Source organism: Limulus polyphemus, unplaced genomic scaffold (assembly GCF_000517525.1).
Source record: "Limulus polyphemus unplaced genomic scaffold, Limulus_polyphemus-2.1.2 Scaffold2422, whole genome shotgun sequence".
Taxonomy (NCBI): Eukaryota; Metazoa; Arthropoda; class Merostomata; order Xiphosura; family Limulidae; genus Limulus; species Limulus polyphemus.
The window spans coordinates 117,106-141,214 of record NW_013668032.1 but is presented as its reverse complement, the minus strand read 5'-3'; the positions used below and the strand labels follow the sequence as shown (position 1 = coordinate 141,214).

Genomic DNA, 24,109 nt, shown 5'->3' with positions numbered 1-24,109 from the left:
CAGCCGTGGGAGCGTTATAATATATAGGGTCAATCCCACTATTCTTAGTAAAGAGTAGCCCAAGAGTTGACGGTGGATGATAATGACTAGCTGCCTTCCCTCTAGTCTTTCACTGCTAAATTATGGAATGCTAGCGCAGATAGCCCTCGTGTAGCTTTGCACGAAACCAAACCAAACTTTTAACACCACTTGGTTGGGATAATAGGTTTAGGCTTTGGAAGTCTAGATGAAACTAACTCTTCCACAAATTGAAGATTTTCTTTGTGACATGTTTTGCCTGATGATGCTTTGTGTGCTGTTAGTTTGAATTATTTGACACTTTTATTGTTTTAGTATATGCATCCGAAAAGCTTTGTTTTAGTACTTGTTTTTGTGGGTGTAGAGTGATTAAAATGATAGAAAGGCAGAACATTCTTTTACTTTTTCATATGATCTTAATTAAGTACTTTCTCGCATTATCTTGCTTATTAGCTCATTTATAAATTCATATTTTTTTAGAAAAGTAGGTGAGATTTAATATATTTTTTTTATTCCTGTTGTAAAATATACGTATTAAAATGTTTTTGTATGTAACATGATATTTTTATTCTTTCAACAGAAGATGGCAGCTGAGTCTGCGTGCCAACTTAGTATAACGTATAAGTCAGTTAAGATTTTTTTGGGTGATAGTAGGCTACGTTTGATGTAAAGTTGTAAATAAATAAAATATGCTGTGTTTTAAAATTTTATCACGAAGCGATTTGTCATACTTTAAGCTGGTGTTTTATAACTAGTCAAAAATAGGACATTTATCATTATGGAAGAAGATGAGAGGCAGAAGAAAGTACAGGCTGGCAAAGAAAAGGTAAAAATTATGAAATAAGATTAAAAATAGGCTAACGTTAAACTATAAGTAGGCTTAAGTTTTTTTTTTTAGTTATTGTGCTGTTAAGATTAAGCCTTATTCACTGGCTTTATGACTATGCTTTAATTTTAAGGTGAGACTAAACAAAAGTTTAGCATTCACATTGTTTAAACTTTGATTATAATATTTATTTGGATCTTCAACTTAACTTCTTAAGTCAAGATGTCAAAATGTTTACAAATACAAGATATAATCAAGATGATGAACACATAATGGAATAAATCATTTATTTATTTAAATTATCTAAACAAGTCTCTGTGGTGAAGCGAAAAATCCCCAAGCTATAGAAAATCAGGAAATAGAACCTGAGTAACTTATACTGAGTTTATACTATAAATAAAAAGTATAATACCATAAATTAAATTCTAGATTTTAATTGAAAACTGAAACAATGTAAATATTCCAAACAATTGTAACCTTGTACTTGTAAGGCCTATCTTGCACATGCAGTTTAAATTATTCAGACTTTAAATTACTTTATATGCTTGTGGAATAGTCAACCCATGAATTTTGACTAAAAGTAAAAGATCTTAATTTTTCACATATTTCATGTAAAAGTCGATCTAGTATTTCCAGCAACCCAAGAGTGTAGTCACTCACCCCAGGCCAGGTCACACTTTGTACTCAAAACTTGTGAAAACAAAAGAAAAGACTCAACCCTACCAACATGGACTCTGACCCAGGGACCGACCATTTTTACTATAACTAGAATGATTTCAAATTGTAACATCAAACTACAGTTGTTTATTCTAAATAGCTTTAAACTTGTAACAGTATACATCTATATATACTTAAATTTTATTGTTTTATTGCTGTTGAACCACGTCTAACCATTATATACACAATCATAAATCATTGGCAAATGTACAGCTCACATTATGCTCACAAATTACACTACTCACGAGCTGCTTGCAAATGTACCTTGTGAAAATTTTCTATTATTATTATTTATTTTGCCTAATCTAACCTTAATGAAATTAAAAAAAAATTCCTTTTGTCTTTTATATCAGTTGGGGTTTTGTTTCATGTTTTGTGGACTCTTACTGAGCACGCATTTCAACCTCTGGAAAGTGTTACTCATGTGAAAGTCGACCCATAAATTATAGCCTAAAAATTGGTTACAAAAATTTGACTATTACATGAGTATATACAATAATTACCCTGTTACTGTTATCAAGATCTATGAATTATGATATTAGATAGTATTTTTAAGTAGTCTCTTGTTATATTAACTTAAGTATGTTAAAAAAGCTTATATATTTAACTACTAATAATTGGAGCTACATTTAGAATAATTTTGAGTCCAAAACCACAATTTTGTCTTGTGCTGTTTTTTAACTTTTACAACTTCCAAACTATTTTGGTTGATTTAGACTTGCACTTTGAAATTTATAATAACATTTAAGTATAGAAGTTTGGTAACTGGGGAATTTATTTTAGTGCTTCTTGTTTAAAAAAATCAGAATTAAAATGAAGTAAATATAATTGTCTGTAAATTTGACTGCCATATTTATAATTTACTCAAATGTGTTTATAAAAGAATGTTCAAAATAAGTCTGTCATTTAGGTATTTGGCTATTTTGGGAAAATACATATATGTAAAATGTGTAGTTTGTATATTTGAACTGTTATTACATAATACAGGAATAATCAAAACAAATGTTTTAAAAGTAGACTGAAGTTTACATTTTAATCTTTTAAAAAATCCTAGACTTTCCAGAGACCTAACTCTCTTGGATCTTCAAAAAAGTTGTCCTCTCACCTTCCATTGAAATCTGAAATGGCACTCTGTTTAAGGGTTAAATAGAATGAAATTTGTTTTTCTGAAAGAATTAGGTGACGGTTTAATGTTCTGTGCACGACATAATGGTTGTTAGAGAGAAAGAACAATGAAAATATTCTAACAAAACCTTGTCGAAACGTTGTACATTTGCTGTCATGTTAAACTTATATTAAAGTTTTTCTTCATTACTCATTTAAGCCGTCTCCAGCCATTATATGGAAAGTAATTGTTTCATTTTAATTGTTTGTTAGATAGTGGTTTGTCCATTATATATCTTTAATGAAGAGTGCTTGCATAGAATTGGTTCAGCATTGATGTTTTGGCATATTTGTATTTATAATTTTATTTATTTCAAATGCAAAGTTGCTGTGTTGGTTATGAGCTAATTTTCAAAAGTTTACATGTTTTTATACACATTGATGTAGTACTTATTAAATTATAAGAATGAATGAGAAAGATGTCATTGTATTGAAAGCATTGGATAAAATATAGTTAACATGCCTGTATACGATATATTAGTCTAGTAGTGAATGATGACCGTTACAGAAGTTTTATGTCTAAATAAAAAGAAAAAAAAAATCTGCTGGTCATTATTTTTCATTAGGATCTGTGTCCCAGTCATTCATATATTGCTTCTATTTGGTAAAATGTTATGTACTTGTATAATAATAATAATAATACTTTTTGCATCTGTGAAACTTTTGAAATAGATATTGATATGTTTATTTCTATAACCATCATTCACTTGTTATTGTATCGAGTGTAGAATCAGTATGATTAAATCATTACACACATTCTGTACTAAAAAAGTATGGTTGGAAAGGTCTATTTGTTTTTAATGAATTTTGAATATAACTGTTTAAGTTTACATGCATGGTTTATTACGTACATTTCTTAGATAAAGGTTACTATTTTATTCTGTTTAAACATACGTTATTCTCTACATAGAAGTTTGTAATTTTGCTAAAAAATATATATACTTTATTTGGTACAACTTACCAATACTGTATTTACAGACACGCATGCCTTTTTTTTTATACATAAAAGCTCTGGTATAAGCTTATAGGTCACATGTTTCAGTACATTTGTAAATTAAAGTATTTTTTAATGCCTTGTTTGTAAGCCACTCATTTCAGTTTTCTGTGAATATGGTCACTTGTACTGATTTTGTGGAATACAAATGCTTTTTTCAATTGGATTATTACATATGTGCATACACATTTCAGTTTATTCAAGCCCTCTAATTTAATTGCATATGTCATAATGCTTACATCATGTATTAAGATATGGAATTTTCTGTGCATATGTAATAAAATGTTATTGCTGAAGATAGTATATTTTAGTTGAGAGCACTAAATTTAGGTGTTATTCTATTAACCCTTTTCTGTAGCTCTTGATTAGAGTGATACGTCTTATAATGAGATCAGAATTGAACTGGTATGTCAGATAAAGGATTATAAAAGCAGTGATAACCAAAGCTAACTGGATGTTGGGTCTATACATACAGAAATTTTAAATATGCACATATAAAGGTTAGTGTCACTATACAAGACAAAAAACTTGAATCTAAGGCTCAAGATTTGTGAACAGCCATATTCAGCTCTTTTATGTATACAACATTAAAATTGTTTTCACACACACAGCACAAATTTAATGATTTCAGCAAGTAAATTTGTAACTTTGGGACCCTCTGGATAGCTGAAACCCAGCACATACACCAGAGATAGAGCTACTATGCCAGGTAGCTCTTCACATGTGTATTGATTTTTGTTTTTTACTCCATCACTTCATATACAGTATAGGGATTGGCTCCCTAAAGACACCGATTGTATACTGAACAAAGCATTGAGTATTCTACATGTTAGTCATCTAAAGCTCATCTTGTACTTAAGCTTTTTAAAGAAACACCACATTTCTGTAAAAAAGCCAACTTTGGGGGGTAATGATAACATCGTTTACACTATAATTATGATTTTTTTAAATTACTACTAGTTATTATGACTAAGGAATGACATATTGCACTGCCCAGAAACACAATAGAGTGGATTTAAGTTTAAACTGACATTAATGATAAAGTAGTTGCAGAGTTATTTAGATTAAAACAAAAAGATAAAAAATGAGCAATTTGGTGGGTTGGTCACTTCCTGGTTTAATATCTTAGCGATTGTTTGTTTTGGGCTTGTTGGGTAGAGAAACAAATGAAAGTGAGTGACAGTTATATCTGTCATTGTTGATTTTCTAGTGTGGATATTTCTACTGAGTGTCTTGGCCATCCCTACATATAGTCTACTGACTCTATGATTAACATTTTTTTGTGTTTGTCTAAGATTTTTAGATCTTAAGAAGGATAAATTATCAGTTGAACAAGTTGTAATGTTTAAATCTGTAACAGTAAAATAAAAAGATTTCTGTAAAATCTTATAATATACAAGTTCATCTAACATGAAGCAAGGTCTACATCCCAACCACTGAAATAATCACATTCAAAGCTTTCAATAAATTGTTGAACGTGAACGACCCCTTTAGTAGCTCAGTGGCAAGTCTGAAGACTTTTAACACTAAAAACTGTGTTTTGATACCCATGTTGGGCACAGTACAGATAACTCATTGTATATCTCTGTGCTCAACAACCAAACCAAAAACGTGAACATTTAAATACATTTGCTACAGTCAAAAAACTTAACATAGTGCTTTTAAAATAACATTCCTTATTTTATGAAGGTAAGGGGAATGTTTTTAATTTACTTTCTTAAGCTTGAGTGTATTAGATATGTGTGTTTATATATTTATAGCTGGCTGAGTTACTAAAGAAGAAGAACAGTAGATCAAGGAAAAAGAGAAAAACAGATGAATGTTCTTTAGAAGAGGTTCATCAAGTTGAGAGCATGTCAGATTATACTAATACTGAAACTGATGAATCATTTCAAAGTACTGAAGAAGTACAAGTAAGTCTTTTGTTGGTTAAAATAGTCAATACATGTTAGGTGTAACATGTACAGTATATTAATTATTGAAGTAGTTATCTTAGAAGACAACTCTGTTAATTCTAGGTCTGCTTTTAATGCCTTTAACCCTTCCATTACGGGCTGGGTGGAATCAACCCAGCTCGTAACCACTAAAATATACATGAAAGTAATTATATTATGATTTTTCATAATGTAAGCACATTTTTACAAAATTTTGCAGGTTATTGGTAAACATTACAAGGTTTTCATACACAAAATATCACGTTTTTAAACTAAGTATTAAGATTTTTTAATTAAAGATTTTCTCGTAAACTTTTTTCTTTCAGAACGTTGACTATCCAACATGCAATGTAATTTTGATTTTAAGATTAAAAATACATTAATGCATTAGAACATTTTCAAATTTCACATTCAAAATCTTTATAATCTCCAGACAATTATAAATTTTTTTGTGTAAAAAACTATTTTATTTGTTATTTTCACTAGTGTATTTCTGTACGGGTTGGTACGATATGACCAACTTTTTAACCTCAATAAAAAATTAGGAAAAAATATAAATTATGCTTTTTTCATTCTAGAATGACTACAAATTATAACACAAAAACACAAATTTTTACTCTAATTAGCTTAAATCTCATAACATTACACATTTATATATATTTATTATTTTTATTATATTGATCTTCCAACCGTGCCTGGCTAACAATACAGAAGTTACAATGACATAGCACACGTGCACTCATGTTACCGTATTTAATAATATATAACTGACCTTTAGTCTTTACAAAGTGACCTGTCTTGGCTGTATTTTAGTGGACTAGTATTTTGTAAAATACAGTAACATTTCTACTAATAATAATTTAATAATATATAACTGACCTTTAGTCTTTACAAAGTGACCTGTCTTGGCTGTGATTTAGTGGACTAGTATTTTGTAAAATACAGTAACATTTCAACTAATAATAATTTAATAATATATAACTGACCTTTAGTCTTTACAAAGTGACCTGTCTTGGCTGTGTTTTAGTGGACTAGTATTTTGTAAAATACAGTAACATTTCAACTATTATACATTATTTCTATTTACAAATAAGCTTTTAAACTTATTTTTTTAAAACATAGAACAGTAAATAAAGTAAAGCAAACAATTATTTCTTCTAGTTACAACCTTTGTACTCGTTTGCCACTTGTCGTAGGTTGCTAAGCCTTGTGAAATTTCTCACGTGGAGGATGTATAAAGAAATTTTTTTAGGTTTTAGCAAATGGTATTTTTAACGAGAAGCCTAATTTGATGACGTTTAATTAACTAACTACATACTCTCTCAAGTCATGTATATACATTTTAATTAACCAAAAAATCATAAATTACTATATCGATACCATATGAATTCCACTATAATTTATCAAGCATAGTAATGAAGCTGTATTTGGTTCTAAAAAATTATAAAATTTTGAGCTCACTAAAGGTTTACCTTATTGTTTGAAATATTGTGTGAAAAGAATGAAATGAACACGATAACATGTCAAAATAGCTGAGAAAACCACTAGGGGGACTTTCTGAGCTTTCAATAGGATATTCATGTCATATATAGACGTAAGTGTATATAAGGGACTGTTTCCAAAAATTGAAATAGGTGGGTGGAGGTGCCACTGTGTTTGATTCAGTACAGGAGTGATATCTTAGGAAGTATAAAGATAAGAAGTTCTTATTTTATATTCTAGCTTGTAAATATCAATAGTTTGAGTTCCTAATTTGTATGAAACTGTATATTTTGTATTTTGACATCACAAACATGTAATTTGTACCAGTGCTGCATTCAACATATCACGTGACACACAAAAATTTTTTTTTTTAATATTTACTTTTAAACTAAAAAATTAACTAATGTATAATACTAAAATTTTAATCTACAATTTGATATCAAACTTATTAACATACATTCATAAAATTGTAGTTCAATAACATTTGGAATGTAAGGTGTAAGATAGGTGTATCCATTTACAGTTATGGGCTTGCACTGTTGGGAGTTTGTCTAAGGTAGATGTGCACCTTAGACAGTACACATTTGTATTGTTCTATCCCCTTGTGCTTGAAACAAATGTGTCTCGCTGTCATAGGAGTGAGTGCATTCATCATGAATCATATATATATATATATTGTGAACCGTGGTATCTGTCGCCCATTTACAGCGGCCACTTCTTGCTCTGTGTTTGAAAAGCTGCGCATGCAGGCAAAGCTCAACATTCACTTTTGAAATGACAGAAGAAAAGGCATGAATAATGTTGGTGCCAAACTTTATTTTACAAGCAGGATATTTTACATTATATTGTTAGGAATTAATCACATTCTCATTCACATTTCAAAATGTTATGAAACTTAAAGAATAAAACGTAGATTTACCGTATGTTATGATTGAGCAGCTCTTAGCATGATTGAAATGCTCAACTATTACTTTTCACGGTGGGTGGTATAAGTAGTTTAGAGCTTTGGCTCAGAGAGTAACACAATTAACTTTTTTAAAGTCCATGACATAATTTAAGTTGAGAGATTAACTTAAACTTTTTCTGTCACTGGGGACGGGTACTTTTGCTTGTGAAAGATATTACACATGCACTACATCTGTAGCCACATGACTTTTTCTAATAAAAGGGTGAGGACCTAGCTAAGGTTGGGTTGACTTTGAGTTTTAAATCCTGACTAGAAGACTTCAGCTTAATGTGTCAGGAATAAATATTGCTTACACTGGTAACATTTTTGGTGATACATTGTTTAATTATCTACTTTATAAAATGTTAAAGAAGTAATATTGCTACTATGGTTGCAATGAGTAATGATGAATCAATGTTCATTTCCAAAGAGACATCATAAGAAATGACTGTTAACAAAGAGAAGGCACTTGAAAAACCTTTGTCAGCAGCAGGATCCACTGGAGCAACTCTGTATAGTTGTATCTTCAATTTAATGCTCACCTGTGTTTTAAGTACTATGGTTATTTTGTATTTGGAATATACTTGCAGTTTCACTTTGTTTTATTTATTATTTGTTTAATGTTTTCATAGAAGTTTTTACTTTCTAGTTTCAGTTTTGTTTTATTTTTGTTTTTAGTACGTACTTGGCTAGCATTATAAGTTTATTTTGTAGTTTAATTCTGATTTTGTTTATTTTTGAATTTTGTATTGTAATTTTCTTTATTCTGTTTTGTCTTTTAACGTATTTAATTTTTGATTTGTATATCATTTTCACTTTAACTATTTGTGGTGTTTTTGTTTACTTTTATTGTCTTTGCAAGTCACCAGAGTGGAATGATTATTTCATCATGTGACCTGAAAAATTAGGGTTTGTTATAGCTTAAATAGCTACTAATTTTTACCCTTCCATATATTTGTAGTAAGGCATATTAAAGTAATTTTTATAATTTTTCATGCAGGTGTTCTGCATGTAGTCATAACATTCTTGTTAACCAGATGTTGAAAGGTTCTAATCATATGATAATATTTTTTTACATTGGTAAAGGTTGCATGTTTCAACTTAAGTTTCATGGTGGCATCTATGCATTTATTTATGGACTTCTGGGAAGTTTCTCTATTGAAGCAGGTTATGTAGTGGGATACTGCACTAAGGATTTGGTCTCACTATAAAAGTGGGATATCCAAACACTTCTAGATCCTAGTCTGGATTTTTATTCTGTCTTTGCCTCATGCAGATATTTGGGAAGCCTCTTCACAGTTAGAATCTGGCCAGTTGATAAACTACATTACACTTGATAGTCTTTGACAGATGACTTAGGCTTTATTTACATAATAAGAGAAAGGTGATTATGGACTTCAACAGCCATTGAAGCACTAAATCCTCTGGATGAGAGTGTGTGGGTTGGCATTTCAGTAACCTCTCTTCAGGTCTGCTGGTTATCAAGATGGTAGCATATGTGTCATGATGATGCGGACCCAAATGAGAACTCGATGATGATGTCACAAGGACATGCACCTTTGTGAAAGCTCAATGAGCCCTATGTCGTAGCACACTCCAAGAATCTCTTGGTGATTCCCATATACTCTTCGAGCTATCACTGGAGTATGTGTCTATTATGTCATACATGCTAACCATCTTGATAACAGGAAGGCAGGTTAAGGAAGTTACTCAAAACATCAGTGTTCACTAACCTTCTTTTATAAAGGTTTCAGTGCTTCTAATTTTATTAGATTTCATAATAACCCTTCTCTTATACACTATACTTATCTCAAAAACCTAGTGTTCTATACTGTTTATTTGGTATTCATATTCTTTTGACTCCAACATTTCCTTATTATAGCAAATTGACCAAACATCGTTAGGTGAAACAACAGCTCAGGACGTGCAGGAAGGAATAAACACATTACAAGAATCCCTTGAGGTAAGTAACATAACATGGGAACTGCGAGAACAAAAAAGTGAAGATTTCAAGTATCATATTTCTGAGGTTAAAATTGATATATCAATATTCCAGTCAATTATAATTTCTATGATTGATATGTTTGCCTATTTTGTTGGAGGAAAATTTTTATACTAATCGTTTAGTTTATAATTTGAGCAGTATCACTTATTCTGTTTGTTGTGCTTTATATTATATACATGCGAATTATTATCTCTTGGTGTAATAAAAGGTTTTCTAACATGAACCCTTGTGTAAACTTCCATTCAATTTGTGATGTTTTATTCATAATTATGTTTTAAAACTTTCATGAAAAAAGAGAAAACATGAAATTTTTTACTGTCAAATTCCTTTACTTTAATGAAATTACCCAATTTTAAGCATCTGAACATCTTATCTCTGTATCAGTTCACTTAAACATTTCTTTAAAAAAAATCTTTACATTTTCTGATTACATATATTTTTTTGATCATGGTGTAAAACATTTTGTGTAAGTAATTAGTGGTGAATGACCATGAAAGTATTAGACTACTTAGTTTAAAATTCAATATATGTTTGTTTATGGGAATTAAAAATTTGTTGTATTTGAAGAATAAGAATCATATTGAATTAAGTTTTGTTCGGGTAATTCTGTTGCAAATTGTTCTTTTATGCTATATTTCCATAATTTTTGTTGACATTATAATGGCTATTGACAAAACAAAACTTTGTTCTCTCTTTAGCATATAGATAACCTAACAGTTGAAGAAAACACTGAAGAATCTAGTTATAAAGCAGTCATTGAAGAATATAGGATAAAGGTTAGTGTAATTTATCTCCTTTCAACCTTTTCTTATTTGTGATCTCTTCAGGCAATATTTTTAAAGGTTAAAACTGGTCATGGGATGTATTTCAGCCAACCCATGAAGACCCTATTACATTTTAAAAATCTCAGTAGCATTGCACAGCACCAACAGTGCTTAAACGTAAAAATATTCTCTAGGGTCTCACAATGTAAAGACCATGCATTCTGACATCGGGCCACTGTCATTTTCATTTGGGACACTCTAGCTCAATAATGACCCGATAGACATCAAACAAGTAGAGGATTGCCCAAAAGGCTCTTCTGGAGACAATAACAGTGGATAGGTACCATACAGCTATGATTAGAATAATTGGTCATCATTAGATCTCAGATTTCCCCATATGAAATATACATCTAGTGCCACTGGAACCTGTGGAAAGCAGCCTAGATAGAAAATGTAGATGATGGGTAGAGGGTAAATAACCAGTCTGCACCTATTTAAAGACCACAGTGGGCAGTCTTCTGTTATCATTGCACAGATAGTTCCTACACCAACCAAAAATAGTGAAAGATCTGGTTGGATATTGATTGTCTCCTGGAGCAACATTCTGCATTAGGCTGGTGAGCATTCAGATTTCCTTCATGTAGTACAAGGATGCCGGTGGTAGCCAGTAAACTAGTTCTCTTTTGGGTTACTGAAAGCAGTGAACTGTGAATAATGAGGACTACCAAAATAATATTATCAGAAATTATCTGTCACAGAAGTACTTACATTTTCTGGATATACATTACATATCTATTTATTAATGGTGTATTTATATAATTTTTGAACTGTTTGAAGTATTCCTTATTGGATTATTTTGTTGTCGTAACTAATTTCTGTAATTCTTGATTTTCTATATAGTGCTGTTTGCTTAAATATTCTAGTTGTTTTTCCTTTAACAATTGTTTTTAATATTTTGGTACATTATAAAGATTGGTAAATTTTTTGGCATTGTTGCTTTATTTTGCTTTCTATTTGTGATGTCTGTAACAAGTTGTATAATTGGTGAATATTCTCGTTTTTACAGATTAGAGAGTTCCAGAATGCCCTTATTCAGAGGGATGACATAATTTCGCAGCTATCTGAGCGACTGGTCACAACGTTAGAAAACAGAGATGCTATACAGGCTGAAGCATCCACTCAAGCTGAGACCTTGGCTCAGGAAATCAGTACACTTAAGCTTCAGTTGAAGCAGGCAAGAACTTTAAAAAGAATAATTGAAGAAATACACATCCTGTTTAGAGAATATTGTTAAAGTGTACTTGAGGTTCCTTTGTTAGAGAATATTGTTAAAGTGAACTTGAGGTTCCTTTGTTAGAGCACTTTAACAATATTCTCTAACAAAGGAACCTCAAGTTTTCACTTTAACAATATTCTTGAGGTTCTTTGTTAGAGAATATTGTTAAAGTGAACTTGAGGTTCATTTGTTAGAGAATATTATTTCTCACTCACTTCTAAATTAGGAACTTCTCAAGGTGTTTAGTTGGTCTTATATTTATCCTTAATAACTACTTGATTTATATTTGATAAGAATATAAGTATTTTTATCTGTAAAGTTATAGATAAGTACAAGTACTTAAAAAACCACAGCGTAAAAGTCCTTTGTTGTTATTATTTTTTAGGCCACAGATGTGGTTGGTAAACAGAAAAGTAAAACGGGAATTTCAGCTCAAGAATTGTTGGAAGCTAAAAATCAAGTTATATTTCTACAGCAAGAAAAGGTTCACAAAGACAGTGTAATTGTCAATTTATCTCAGAGAGTATCTAGTATGTCCTCAGAGCTGGACATTTTACAAGAAGAACACCAGACAGAGTTGGATAACTGGAAAAAAAGTTTTGAATCTAACCAGACCTTGTGGGAAAACAAACACCAGCAAATCCAGTGCCTTCTAAAGAAGGAACAGTGTGAGAAATATAAACTCTTTTCACAAGTAGAAGAACTTCAGAAGAAACTACTAGAAAATGAAGAACATGTGGCACAGCTATCTGCAAATCTAGTTAATAATCAACAGAAAGTTCAAGAACTTCAGAGACTTTTAGATAATGTTCAGAATCAGAATCAATTAAGTATCAACACTTTGAAGGAAGAAAGCTTCGAAAAAGATACAAAGTTAAAGGTAGCTCAAGCTAAAATTGAAGAATTAATACAGCAGTCTGAAATGAAGGTAAGAGAAATCTGTTTTACCTCTATATCTTTTAATTTTACTTTGTATATTATTTCTGAAATAATTTAATATTCTACATTCTTCGCTTTCACTTTGATGGTACTGTTTGGTAGTTAGCTACAGAAGATTATAAAAAAAACTTTGTGGATGAAATTTAAAATTATCTCTTAATCAACAAACAGAAAAAGAAATATATCTTAAAGTTTAATTCTAGTTGAGGTTTTACACATAGTAGACTACACTAGATTTGAAGACTTTATAGAATACATATGTTTGGTGTGCATGAGTGGACAGAGGCTAAAACATTAAGTACTTTTACTACTGGGACAGATATAATTAACAAAAACTTGAGATCCAGTGTTATAAGTGATATTTATAGGAAAGTTTGTGTTATAGATGTTAAATTTCAGTAAAATTTAAAAGATACTACTTGTCTTTTATTATTCTAAAATCAGGTATCTGAACAAACAACAGCTTCAGGTTAATATTACGTGTATATTAAAATTTCGATAACAGTTACGATGCTTCTTGTAAACAACACCGTTTCCTTTTAATATAACATGAAATTTTATAAATTAATAATGTTCTAAAACTTTACTCTTATTTAACACACAACCTCAAATATGTTTAAAAAAATTCAGAAAGTGTTGATTATGACATGTGGTCATGGCTTCCCATTCTAACAAATCTGTTTTTTGTAATATGAATCATCATGCATTATGTATAAAGTCTTCATATTATGTTTGCTAATTTTCCTATTATGTTAACATTTTATTTAGTTACTAAAGAACAAAGATTTTAACTGTATTACCTAATGTATTAATATACTCTGTACATGTTGTAGTATTTGTAAAATATCAAATATTATTCTAATTATTCAAAATGTTTAAGAGCTGTATGGGTATTTTTTGAAATGATTGTTATGACAAGATTGCCAAGAAATTGCAATATTAAGTTGATATACATTTTGTAAAGTGATTTAGTTACTTTTTCTTTGCTTTGTAGGTTCAACAGTTAATGAAGGAGTTAGAAAAACAACAACAGAATGATCGGTCATCAGGTTCTGTTGACGTTGATCAGCAGTTAACAGCTTTAAGAGTAAAGTTGGAAAAGGAACACAGTCAGAATATCATGACAATGAAGGCAGAAATGTGGGAGCAGTTACGTTTTGAAGTCACCGCAGTAGAACAGAAACTTCAGGCTGCCGTAACTGAGAGAAATAATTTAAATGAAGAACTTAAAAAGCTTAAATCCTGTTCTGATGGTAAACATTTGACAAATGATAACAGTTATGTCTCTCATCATGAAGGAGCAGGAGATAGTAAAGATCAGTTTCATAGTGATTTGCTATATTTTATGAAACAGTGCGAACTTCTTGTTCAACAAAATAATCATTTACTGCAACAATTTTCTACATTTAAAGACTGCCATAAAATACAAGCAAAACAAATGATTAGTGATAATGCACTTTATACTGTAAGTAATATAGAAGATGAGAGAGTTAGATGTGAGAATGACTTAAAACAAACAGAGAACCAGGTGGAGCTTGTCGACAAAACAAGCAACTTGTTAGTGTTCCCCTTTTTTCAGACACCAGGAATTTCTTCAGGTGATACATCAGAAAAACAAGAATTTAGTCTTCAGCCTTTTTATTTTGAAAACAGGGAAACTACCATACAGGAACAGTTTAGGACTGAAGATGTAGCCAGCTCTTCAGACAAAAATCAGAATGAACTATCACACCTTTCAGGTTTGGTAAAGGATCACTTCACAAATCTGTGTTCACAGTTTACGTCTGTTTGGGTGATAAATAATGAACTACTACAAAATTTACAGTCGTCAAGGGAATACGTAAATGTTTTGAAACTAGAGTTAGATGATGAAAAACGTAAAGGATTTCACTCCGAGGATTTAGAATTATTAGGTACACCAGAAGAGATATTACAGAAAAGTTTACAAATACCTGCAGATAAGAACATTCAACAAGAGTTAATTGAACAGAACAAAGTTTTGAATACAAAATTTAGTGAAGCTACAAATACGACAGAGCAATTAAATATGCAGTTACAAGATTCTAATGATAAAGTCAAAGAGTTGAAACAAAAAATAAATAACTTAGAGCATGAAGAAGAAACTATCTATGACATAGTTGAAAATAATTGTCAAAATTGGATATCTGATCATGATCCAGAATTGGAAAGAAACCAACAACTGCAAGAGACAGTGATTTCCATGAATGGAAAAAGATTATCTCATGAATCTTTAGAAAAATTGGAAAGAACAAAAGAACTTGAATGTGAAGGAGAGAAGTCCGAAATGACACACCCAAAACATTTCCAAGAGAAATATAACCAGGAAGTATCTGAGAAAGATCATTTGTCTAAACAGTTAGAACATTTACAAGAGAAATATGACCAGGAAGTATCTGAGAAAGGTCATTTGTCTAAACAGTTAGAACATTTACAAGAGAAATATGACCAGGAAGTATCTGAGAAAGGTCATTTGTCTAAACAGTTAGAACATTTACAAGAGAAATATGACCAGGAAGTATCCGAGAAAGATCAACTGTCTAAACAGTTAGAACATTTCCAACATTTGCAAGAGAAATATGACCAGGTAGTATCCGAGAAAGATCATTTGTCTAAACAGTTAGAACATTTACAAGAGAAATATGACCAGGAAGTATCCGAGAAAGATCAACTGTCTAAACAGTTAGAACATTTCCAACATTTACAAGAGAAATATGACCAGATAGTATCCTTTAGACAGTTGACCTTTCTCTTCCTTTTGTAAATGTTGGAAATGTTCTAACTGTTTAGACAGTTGACCTTTCTCAGATACTACCTGGTCAAGTTCCTTTTGTAAATGTTGGAAATGTTCTAACTGTTTAGACAGTTGACCTTTCTCAGATACTACCTGGTCAAGTTCCTTTTGTAAATGTTGGAAATGTTCTAACTCCTTGACCAGGTAGTATCTGAGAAAGATCAGTTAGATAAAAAAGTGAAACATTTGGAACATTTACAAGAGGATTACAGACAAGTAGTTTTTGAAAAAAACAAACTAGCTGAACAGGTGGCAAACTTCCAGCTGTCACAGCAGTATTATGATTTGCTGGTATCAGAAAGGGACCGGTTATCAAAAGAAGTTCAACAACTACAAGGACTGCTAAAAGAAAGCAAGGAAAATGAAAAGTTTGTAAATCTAGAATTACAGAATCAGTACAATATAGCTGACTTGAAATATGAGGTAGAGAAACTATCAAATGAAAAAGACTGTTTGAAATCAGAAAATAAAGATCTTAATGAAAAACTGAGCGAATACCAATATCAAGTAAAAGAACTACTTACATATAAATCCCAAACAGAGGGTGAACTATGTGACCAGAAAACAACACTGGACAAAATATTATGTAAGTTAGAAGACCTTACAATAGATAAAAACACAGTTAAAGATTACACATCTCATCGTGTAACTCAAGAAGTCTCGCAGTTGGAAAAAAGTTTTTACTTTTATGTTCCAAAAGAGCTTGAAGAAAAATTTGAAAAATATGTGATTTTACTTCAAAATAAAATTTCTTTATTGGAAAATGAAAGACAAGACTTTAATAAATTAAAGGAGGAGTTTGAGTGCCTTGAAACTGATAAAAAACATCTGGAAGATGAACTGGAGAATTTGAAGAAATCAATTGAAGAACTATCTGAAATTAAAGGCTTACTTGCAGATTCCCAGAGAGAGAGAGGTGTCTTCGAGACTAGGTGCAAGGAACTGTCACAAGAGCTAGAGAATGTTCTCAGTTCTGAAGCGTTTCTTAAAGAAACTCTGGAGACTTTGAACCAAAAAAGAGACCTTGAAAATGAGAGCTTAACAAAGAACCTTAATGAATACCATGTTTTTATTGACCAAATAAAATCTATTTTGTTAAAAGCTAGTATAGATGTTGCAGAGTTTACTGTTGAAAATTTACAATTTGAAGATATTTCAAAAATATTAGAAAACATTCAACTGTTAACAGAGAAATTACATAGCAGTCACAAGACCATAAATGATTTAAAAGAAAAAGTTAAGAAGTTGGCTGAATTATTAGACCAGCACAAGAACCAAAATAATATTTTATTACAAGAGATTGAAGAGGAAAAAAAAAATCATATGCTAGATTTAAATATTATGAAAGCAGAAATAGAAGAAAAACATGAAGCAGAAATGCAAGAGAAACTATTGGAGATTGAACAAATACATCACAATCAACTAAGGGAGAAAGATGAAGAATTAATTAAAACCAGAAATGATTACACCGTCGAAATGGTGAGGTTAAAATCAGAACTAGAAAATATGCAGGATGCCAAACAAAAGTTGGAGGAAGAAGAAGATGAATTACAGAAAGATTGGAATCAAAAATTGAATTTTGCCGTTTCTTCTGGGATCAGTGAAGAAATATCGAAAGTATCTTCGTTGCCTTCAGAATCAACTGTGATACATAAAGCTGCTAATTCAGGTGACCAAAGTGCCTTTGTTAATATTGATTCAAAGAGTTTTGTTGAAAACTCACACTTATTTAAGCAGGGTTTTGGAGAAAAAGATCTAACTGAAAGAGAGTGGAAATTGAAATATGAAAAGCTACTTCAAGAAAATAAAGTTTTGCACTGTGTAAAGGAAGAATTAAAATACATCTTAGAAGAAAATAATAACACAGACACTAAAATAAAGGAATTGGAAAGTGAATTAATAAAATCTGAGAGACATACCGAAACAGTTGTTAATTTTCTGAAAGAAAAAAAAGAATTGGAACAAGATCTGATGATGCAGGTGTTTAATTTCGAGGAAGCTAAGCGTAAGCTTGAAGCTAAGTTGGAAGAACTTAAAGTTCAGATTAGTGGATTGTCTTCTGCTAAAAGAGCTTTAGAAGAAGAACTACAATTAGAAAGACAAAAAATTCATAGCAGTAAGATGGAAGATCTTGCAGTTCCTGAAGCTGAAATTTGGGAGTTAAGATCTAAACTTCAGTTGGAAGTGGAACTAAGAAACAGCCTTGAGGCATCTGTTGCATACTTGTCCAAAAGATGTGAACTCTTAGATAAAGGTAAAAATGATCTACTAATTCAGATGGAAAAGTTTAAAGACCAAGTTATGCACTATTTGATAGAACAACAAAAAACTCAGTCTGATTTAATGAATGAAAGATTTGAAAACCAAAAAACGAAACGGGAATTAATAAATCTCCAGATCAAGCTCAGAGCTCTTCAAATTAGACAGTCTTCACAAATCCAAAATGTTTCTGGGGAAGATAATTATTTTGATGAAATAGTTGTCGAAGAAAACTCTCAGACTGGGATAGATCATTTCAGTAATTCTTTGAATCAAGGAGATCAAGAACTGGAGAAATCAGTTGTAGAAGTACTTGGACTAAGTGACAAGATGGATTATCTTGCAAACATAAGCCAAACAATTCTAGAAGAAAAACAAAAGTTTATAAATCAGCTCACTCAGCAGGAGCAAGTATTAAGTAACCTGAAGAAACTTTTGGATAAAGAAAACCTCTCTGCTAACAAGGTAAGATGAAAGTTATTCTTAACATACCCAATATTTAATTTCTTCTCATTGTTACAACAACAGGTAACTTGATGTGAGAGTAGTTTTTAGCATATTTTACCAGGAACAGATGAACTGTATAAAACCTTCGTGTCAGAATTTAGCATATTCTAAAGTGGATGAACACCTCAAATCAGACAGTTATTGCAAACTGTGTCTTATCAACTTGAACTGGACGTAACTTCTTGTAATAAGTTTATTCTTGCTGTTGTTAGTTTTTATTTTATGTTCGGCAAGAATTTGTTCTTTAACTTATCTATGTGTGATCATAACCAAATCTGCCTGTTGTATAATAGTACAAAGTACTTATCTTTATAGTGCAGAAAAACTGTCATTCAGTTATTTTTATCAAGTTTTTTTTAATGTAATGATGGATATGATTCTTCCATTATGTCAGAAAAACACTTAGGTTCAAGAAGGCCTAAAATAAAATGATAAAAACCCTGTAATCTGAGCACTTTCAAAAGGTGGGCCTTTCGAAAGCATTCGGGTGACTGGGTTTTTATCATCGGATATGATTCTTCTTTACTGTGTAAGAAATATACTTGGAAGGAACACATATTCATGAGCTACTGTAAATTTATTATACAGCTCATGCTAATCTCAAAAAGATTTATTAACTCTGTTAAGACCACAGAATCAAATAATGGTGATTAAAGAATACACTTCTGTATATAAACAAAAGAGGAATCTTTCAATTATATTTATGTTTTATTGAGTTAATATTATGTTATTCAGTTTAATTATAATGAAGTATGAACTTTATTCATTCGTTAATTTTTACAAACTTTTTGTGTAACATTTTAGGATGTAGAAGATCTGTACATTCATCTTAACCAGCTTCAAGTTCAAGGAAAAACACTCCTTGATGAAATAGAGCAACATATGCAGACCTATTCTGATGTTTCAGGAATCTTGTACGACAGAAGTTTCTTAGAGCAGACTCAACTCATGATGAAAAATGCTTTCTTGAAGAATGTAAAAACTAGTGAGTTTGCAAGTGAATACATAGTGCAGGAACACAGTTGTCAGAGTCAACTTTCAGAAAAGCAAGTTGCTGAAGTAGAATTAAAATTACTAGAGCAAATGAAGAATTCTGTCATCGAGCACCAGAGGTTGGAAGCACAACTGCAACAGAAAGATTTAATCCTGAAACAATGGCAACAGGAGAGCATACAAAAAGAAGTATGTTAATTTTTCATTATATTTTTTTCACCCCTTTTTTTTATAGGAAATAGTTTAAATATTAATATAATTATATAAGCAAGTTAAAGGATATCATTGGATTGAAGGTAGCATAATTACATTTGCATCTTTTTTAAAATAATGATTTATAAGAATTTATTGAATATGTTGGTTGTTAGTTGAAAGTAGAGAATGTTAATTAATAGATGTGTTCAGCCATCTATTAGAAATTTTGAGAACAATCTGATTCTTTTGACCAAATCTACTATATAAAGATGAAAAGCCTGTCTGTTATGCCGATATTCCAGCTGTTGTGGTACCGATCGACACACAACTTGCATGAAGCAACAGTGCTTTCTGCCAGGACAAGCAAGTTTGTCTTATTAAAATTCTTTCAGACATATTTATATATATATATATATATGTATAATGGACGATGCACTACTTTGGGTACATAATTAGTTTTGAGGGTAGGTTTGTAGAGATTGTAATCAGCAATAAAATCAAATCGGGTATATAATCGCGCCCCATGCTTGATATTGCTGGTGCACAAAAATCATAATCATTGGCTGAAATTTCCCATTACGTTTGCTTGGTTGTCAAGGAGACACATTGGTGCAACATCACTATATTTTGTCCAATCAGAGCCTTCAGCTACAACTCTATAATATGTTTACCCGCGACACATTTCAATTTTAAAAATGCCCAAATTAAAGTGTGCTGCTGCTTCTCAGCAAGCTAACAAAGCCAAAACCAGGAAGACAGTCCAAAGAGAAGACCCCCTAAATTAATAATAAAATTCTCTGCCTTTACCATCACTATTAATAACTTGCCGGTTCTTAAGTTGACCAAGTAAGAATATGTCTTTGGGAATCAGTTTTTTTTTCACATGTTTCAATCTATAAGGATTTATCAAGAAGAACGTTTGAACATAACTTAAAAATATACAGAAGTGAAAATGCTAATCAAGCAATACTTAAAAATGACCAAATATACATAAAAAAAGTGTTGTTTTTGTGAAATACTAGAAATTGGATAGTCATTCTCCATATATATATATATGTATTATAATACTAGATTATAATTCATTTTTAGAAAACATGTTCATAAAATATTTATTTAGATATAATTTTGAGAAAAGAAATTAATTATTTCACATCATATGATGGGCATTCATCTTGTTTAGTTATAAGATGAATGCATGCATGCCCATACTTGATTTTATTTGAATTTTTTGTTTGATCTACATTATTAGCTTTTTGGGACTTGAAAGTTACTGTTATGTTACAATGAAAAAACAAATCTTGGAAAATTTTAGAAACTGTGTATGTATTTGTGATCATAACCGACAGCAATAACTTTCCTTATTTCTTAATTTCATTGTTTGTTTTTGTGTTATTTTACATCAAAAGCATGCCTTAGGTTTCTGTATTATTATTTTTTATTTCATAGCTCTTTGGTTACATATGTACCCACATTTTTTTGCTCTAATATAGGTACATTTTGTTCCAGCATCTTATAATAATTAATTAAAAGTTTATCTTTAGACATTTGTTTCCATATTTTAGAGATACATTACCCAAAACAATCAAATAAAGCATAAATACATTACGTTAGCTACATACACTTGTGTCATATCTTTGTAGTAGGAGGGTTTATTGTAATATTGTACATGATTTTCAGTTGGAAAAAGCAAGTGAAGAAGCTTTGATACAAATACAACAACAAGAAGATCTATCAAACTTACGCAGAAGGCTAACAGCAGAGGCCTTACAAGATCTTAGACTGCTTCGAGAGGAGATGGACAGGAGGCATAAGAAAACTATGCAAGATTTAGAGAATAAATTGGAAATGAAACATTCAGAAAACATTACACATTTAGAGGACAGTTACAAGACTCAGGTAAGTAGTTTAGTTTTTATCTTTTGTTTGGGAAGGATCCGTATAACTATATTATTGTGATTGTATTATCGAACTTTTGGTAGGACTTGCGTGAAATGATTAATGATGTGAAGTAAAGTTCGATATTCATCACAAGATAGTGCAGCTGTACGCTTTCCCTGATAATATAGGTTTATCAGGTAATTCTTAATGACAACTGGGAAAGGAAGAAAAAAGCAAATATGTTTGTACTTAATTACCTTTGTTAATTTAATTTAGTCAAAGAACAAAATTCTGAAAGATTAGTATCATTTGGTAGACTCGTGTATGTTTATCTATATATATAAAGACAAAATGTGTGTTTGTTTGCACCCTAACTCTTCTGAGCCTATTGGGCTAACCTCAACCAAAATTTGTATGTAAACGCTATAAATTGTGTGGAATCTCCTAAAGCGGGTCAAAATTGAACTTAACCTTATTTCTATTTTGTAAAGCCTGTTGGTTAATTACACCCAGCCTATTGGGTCAGTGTCAAACAATCTTGGCAGGTTAATGCTTTAGACAATGATGAATATTCTAAAGGGATTCCAGGTCAAAGTATGAAAGTTGCTGGATTATTTCCCAAACAACTATGCTTTTCTCATGGTCAATGGGATGTGGGGTGCTCAAGGGTGGGATCACCTCAAAATCTTTATTTGATGATAAATGGAAAGCAAACTGCAAATGTTGTTTATGTAGAAACTTTGTTATAATTTTAAAATTTCGAGATAAAGTTTATGTTCAAGTTATTACTTTGAAATATATGATTTAAACTTAATCTTTTGTGAAATCAGTTTTATAAAGAGGACCACAAAACTTCTTTATAAAAATGTTTACATATACAATTAAATGTCAACATTAAGAATTATGATTATTTTTCAGTTGTGTGATTATATTGAGCAAAATTAAAGTTTTTTTTTGGTACAAGACAAATTTATTTCATGTAGACAGTCTTAATATATCAATGTGTCCAACACCACACTCATGTAGCCAGGACGAATATTGGAAACATTATGACAAAGAGTATTGTATGTTGTGATAAAATGAGATTTCATCACCAGTCAAAGCAGTTTATGTAGAACAGATGTTCTTATAGGCAACTTTAGAGAAATGTCCAAGTGCTCGAATAAATTTTATTATTCATTATATCGGAATAATAAATGTGTTGGAAGAAATGTGAATTAATAAGTTGTTTGACATTTTAAAGAGAAAAGTTTTACCCACTAAAATTAGGATCTAGCACATACAAGTGTAATGTCTCGGTTATAATGTACAAAACTTGACACCCGTGCAGAACACCTGGGATTGGAAAGTTTTACGTAAAGAAAATACCTTTGAAACACTAAAAACGTTTACCATGTTTTGAATTTTGTGTCACGTACCATGTTATTTTTTCACTAAAGAGCATTGACCTCGTGGTGTTTTGATTTGCTTGTGTGCTGTGTCTAATAGTTTGTTTTTAAATTGATGATAATAAGATTAAAAAATGTTCTTCAAATATTGTGAACCATTCTTTTGAATATGATGTGTATATCCTTGTTAGAAAAATATATGGAGGTGGAAATTGAGAATTCACTTCATTGTAAAGGTTGCAAGTATAAGTTGATATATTTAATGGGATAATAAAATAAATTTATGTGAGTAATTAGTTTAAAACCACTTTCAAGAACAATAGAAAAATGAAAAGTATGAAATATTTAAAAAAAAGAAATATATACAATACACAATTACTATATTGTTATTATGAAGTTATATTTGATGTGTAACCAATATTATATATTACAATGCTGAAAAAAAGGGGAGGTATGATAGAAAATGTAAAAGAGTGAGACAGAAACAGTACTAAATGAAAAACAAATATTTTAAATTGTTTGAGAGTACTGAAAATGAAAGAAATTGGGAAAATATTTAAAAAAAATGTAACTCTACATTTAAAAACATTTTTATAACTAGAAGAAGGATCTTTTTTTAAGAAAATAAGTGGATCCAAACAGTTTTTTGGTAGTGTATTAAAAGACTGGTGAATTTTCAATACTTTGAAAGATGTGTTTAATTATAATGATAAAGATAATGTAAATATTAACCTATTAAAAAATACAATAAAGTGGAAAATCAGTGACTTTAATCAGTCTGTTGTGAATGATAAAGCACTGGGATTGATCAAAATATTGGTTAAATTGATAAAAGATTGGAGATTGTGTTGCTTTCAGAGGACATTTAAAGTTACATATTGATAATTGAAGATTTTGAAAGATGTGTTTAATTATAATGATAAAGATAATGTAAATATTAACCTATTTGAAAGATGTGTTTAATTATAATGATAAAGATAATGTAAATATTAACCTATTTGAAAGATGTGTT

The 24,109-nt window shown here is 30.6% G+C and overlaps 1 protein-coding gene across 1 annotated transcript in view; it reads left to right on the top strand.

Annotated features, from left to right (window-relative positions):
- Window positions 1–648: 648 nt before the first annotated feature.
- LOC106466916 (golgin subfamily A member 4-like) overlaps window positions 649–24,109 on the top strand; it is a 63,529-nt gene continuing 40,068 nt past the window's right edge. The window contains exons 1-10 of the mRNA XM_022394992.1: window positions 649–844; window positions 5,480–5,632; window positions 9,964–10,044; window positions 10,785–10,862; window positions 11,917–12,084; window positions 12,512–13,054; window positions 14,060–15,808; window positions 16,010–18,601; window positions 19,448–19,825; window positions 21,509–21,727. Coding sequence (XP_022250700.1) covers window positions 797–844; window positions 5,480–5,632; window positions 9,964–10,044; window positions 10,785–10,862; window positions 11,917–12,084; window positions 12,512–13,054; window positions 14,060–15,808; window positions 16,010–18,601; window positions 19,448–19,825; window positions 21,509–21,727 — 6,009 coding nt within the window. The 5' untranslated portion in view covers window positions 649–796. The remainder of the gene's footprint in view (window positions 845–5,479; window positions 5,633–9,963; window positions 10,045–10,784; window positions 10,863–11,916; window positions 12,085–12,511; window positions 13,055–14,059; window positions 15,809–16,009; window positions 18,602–19,447; window positions 19,826–21,508; window positions 21,728–24,109) is intronic.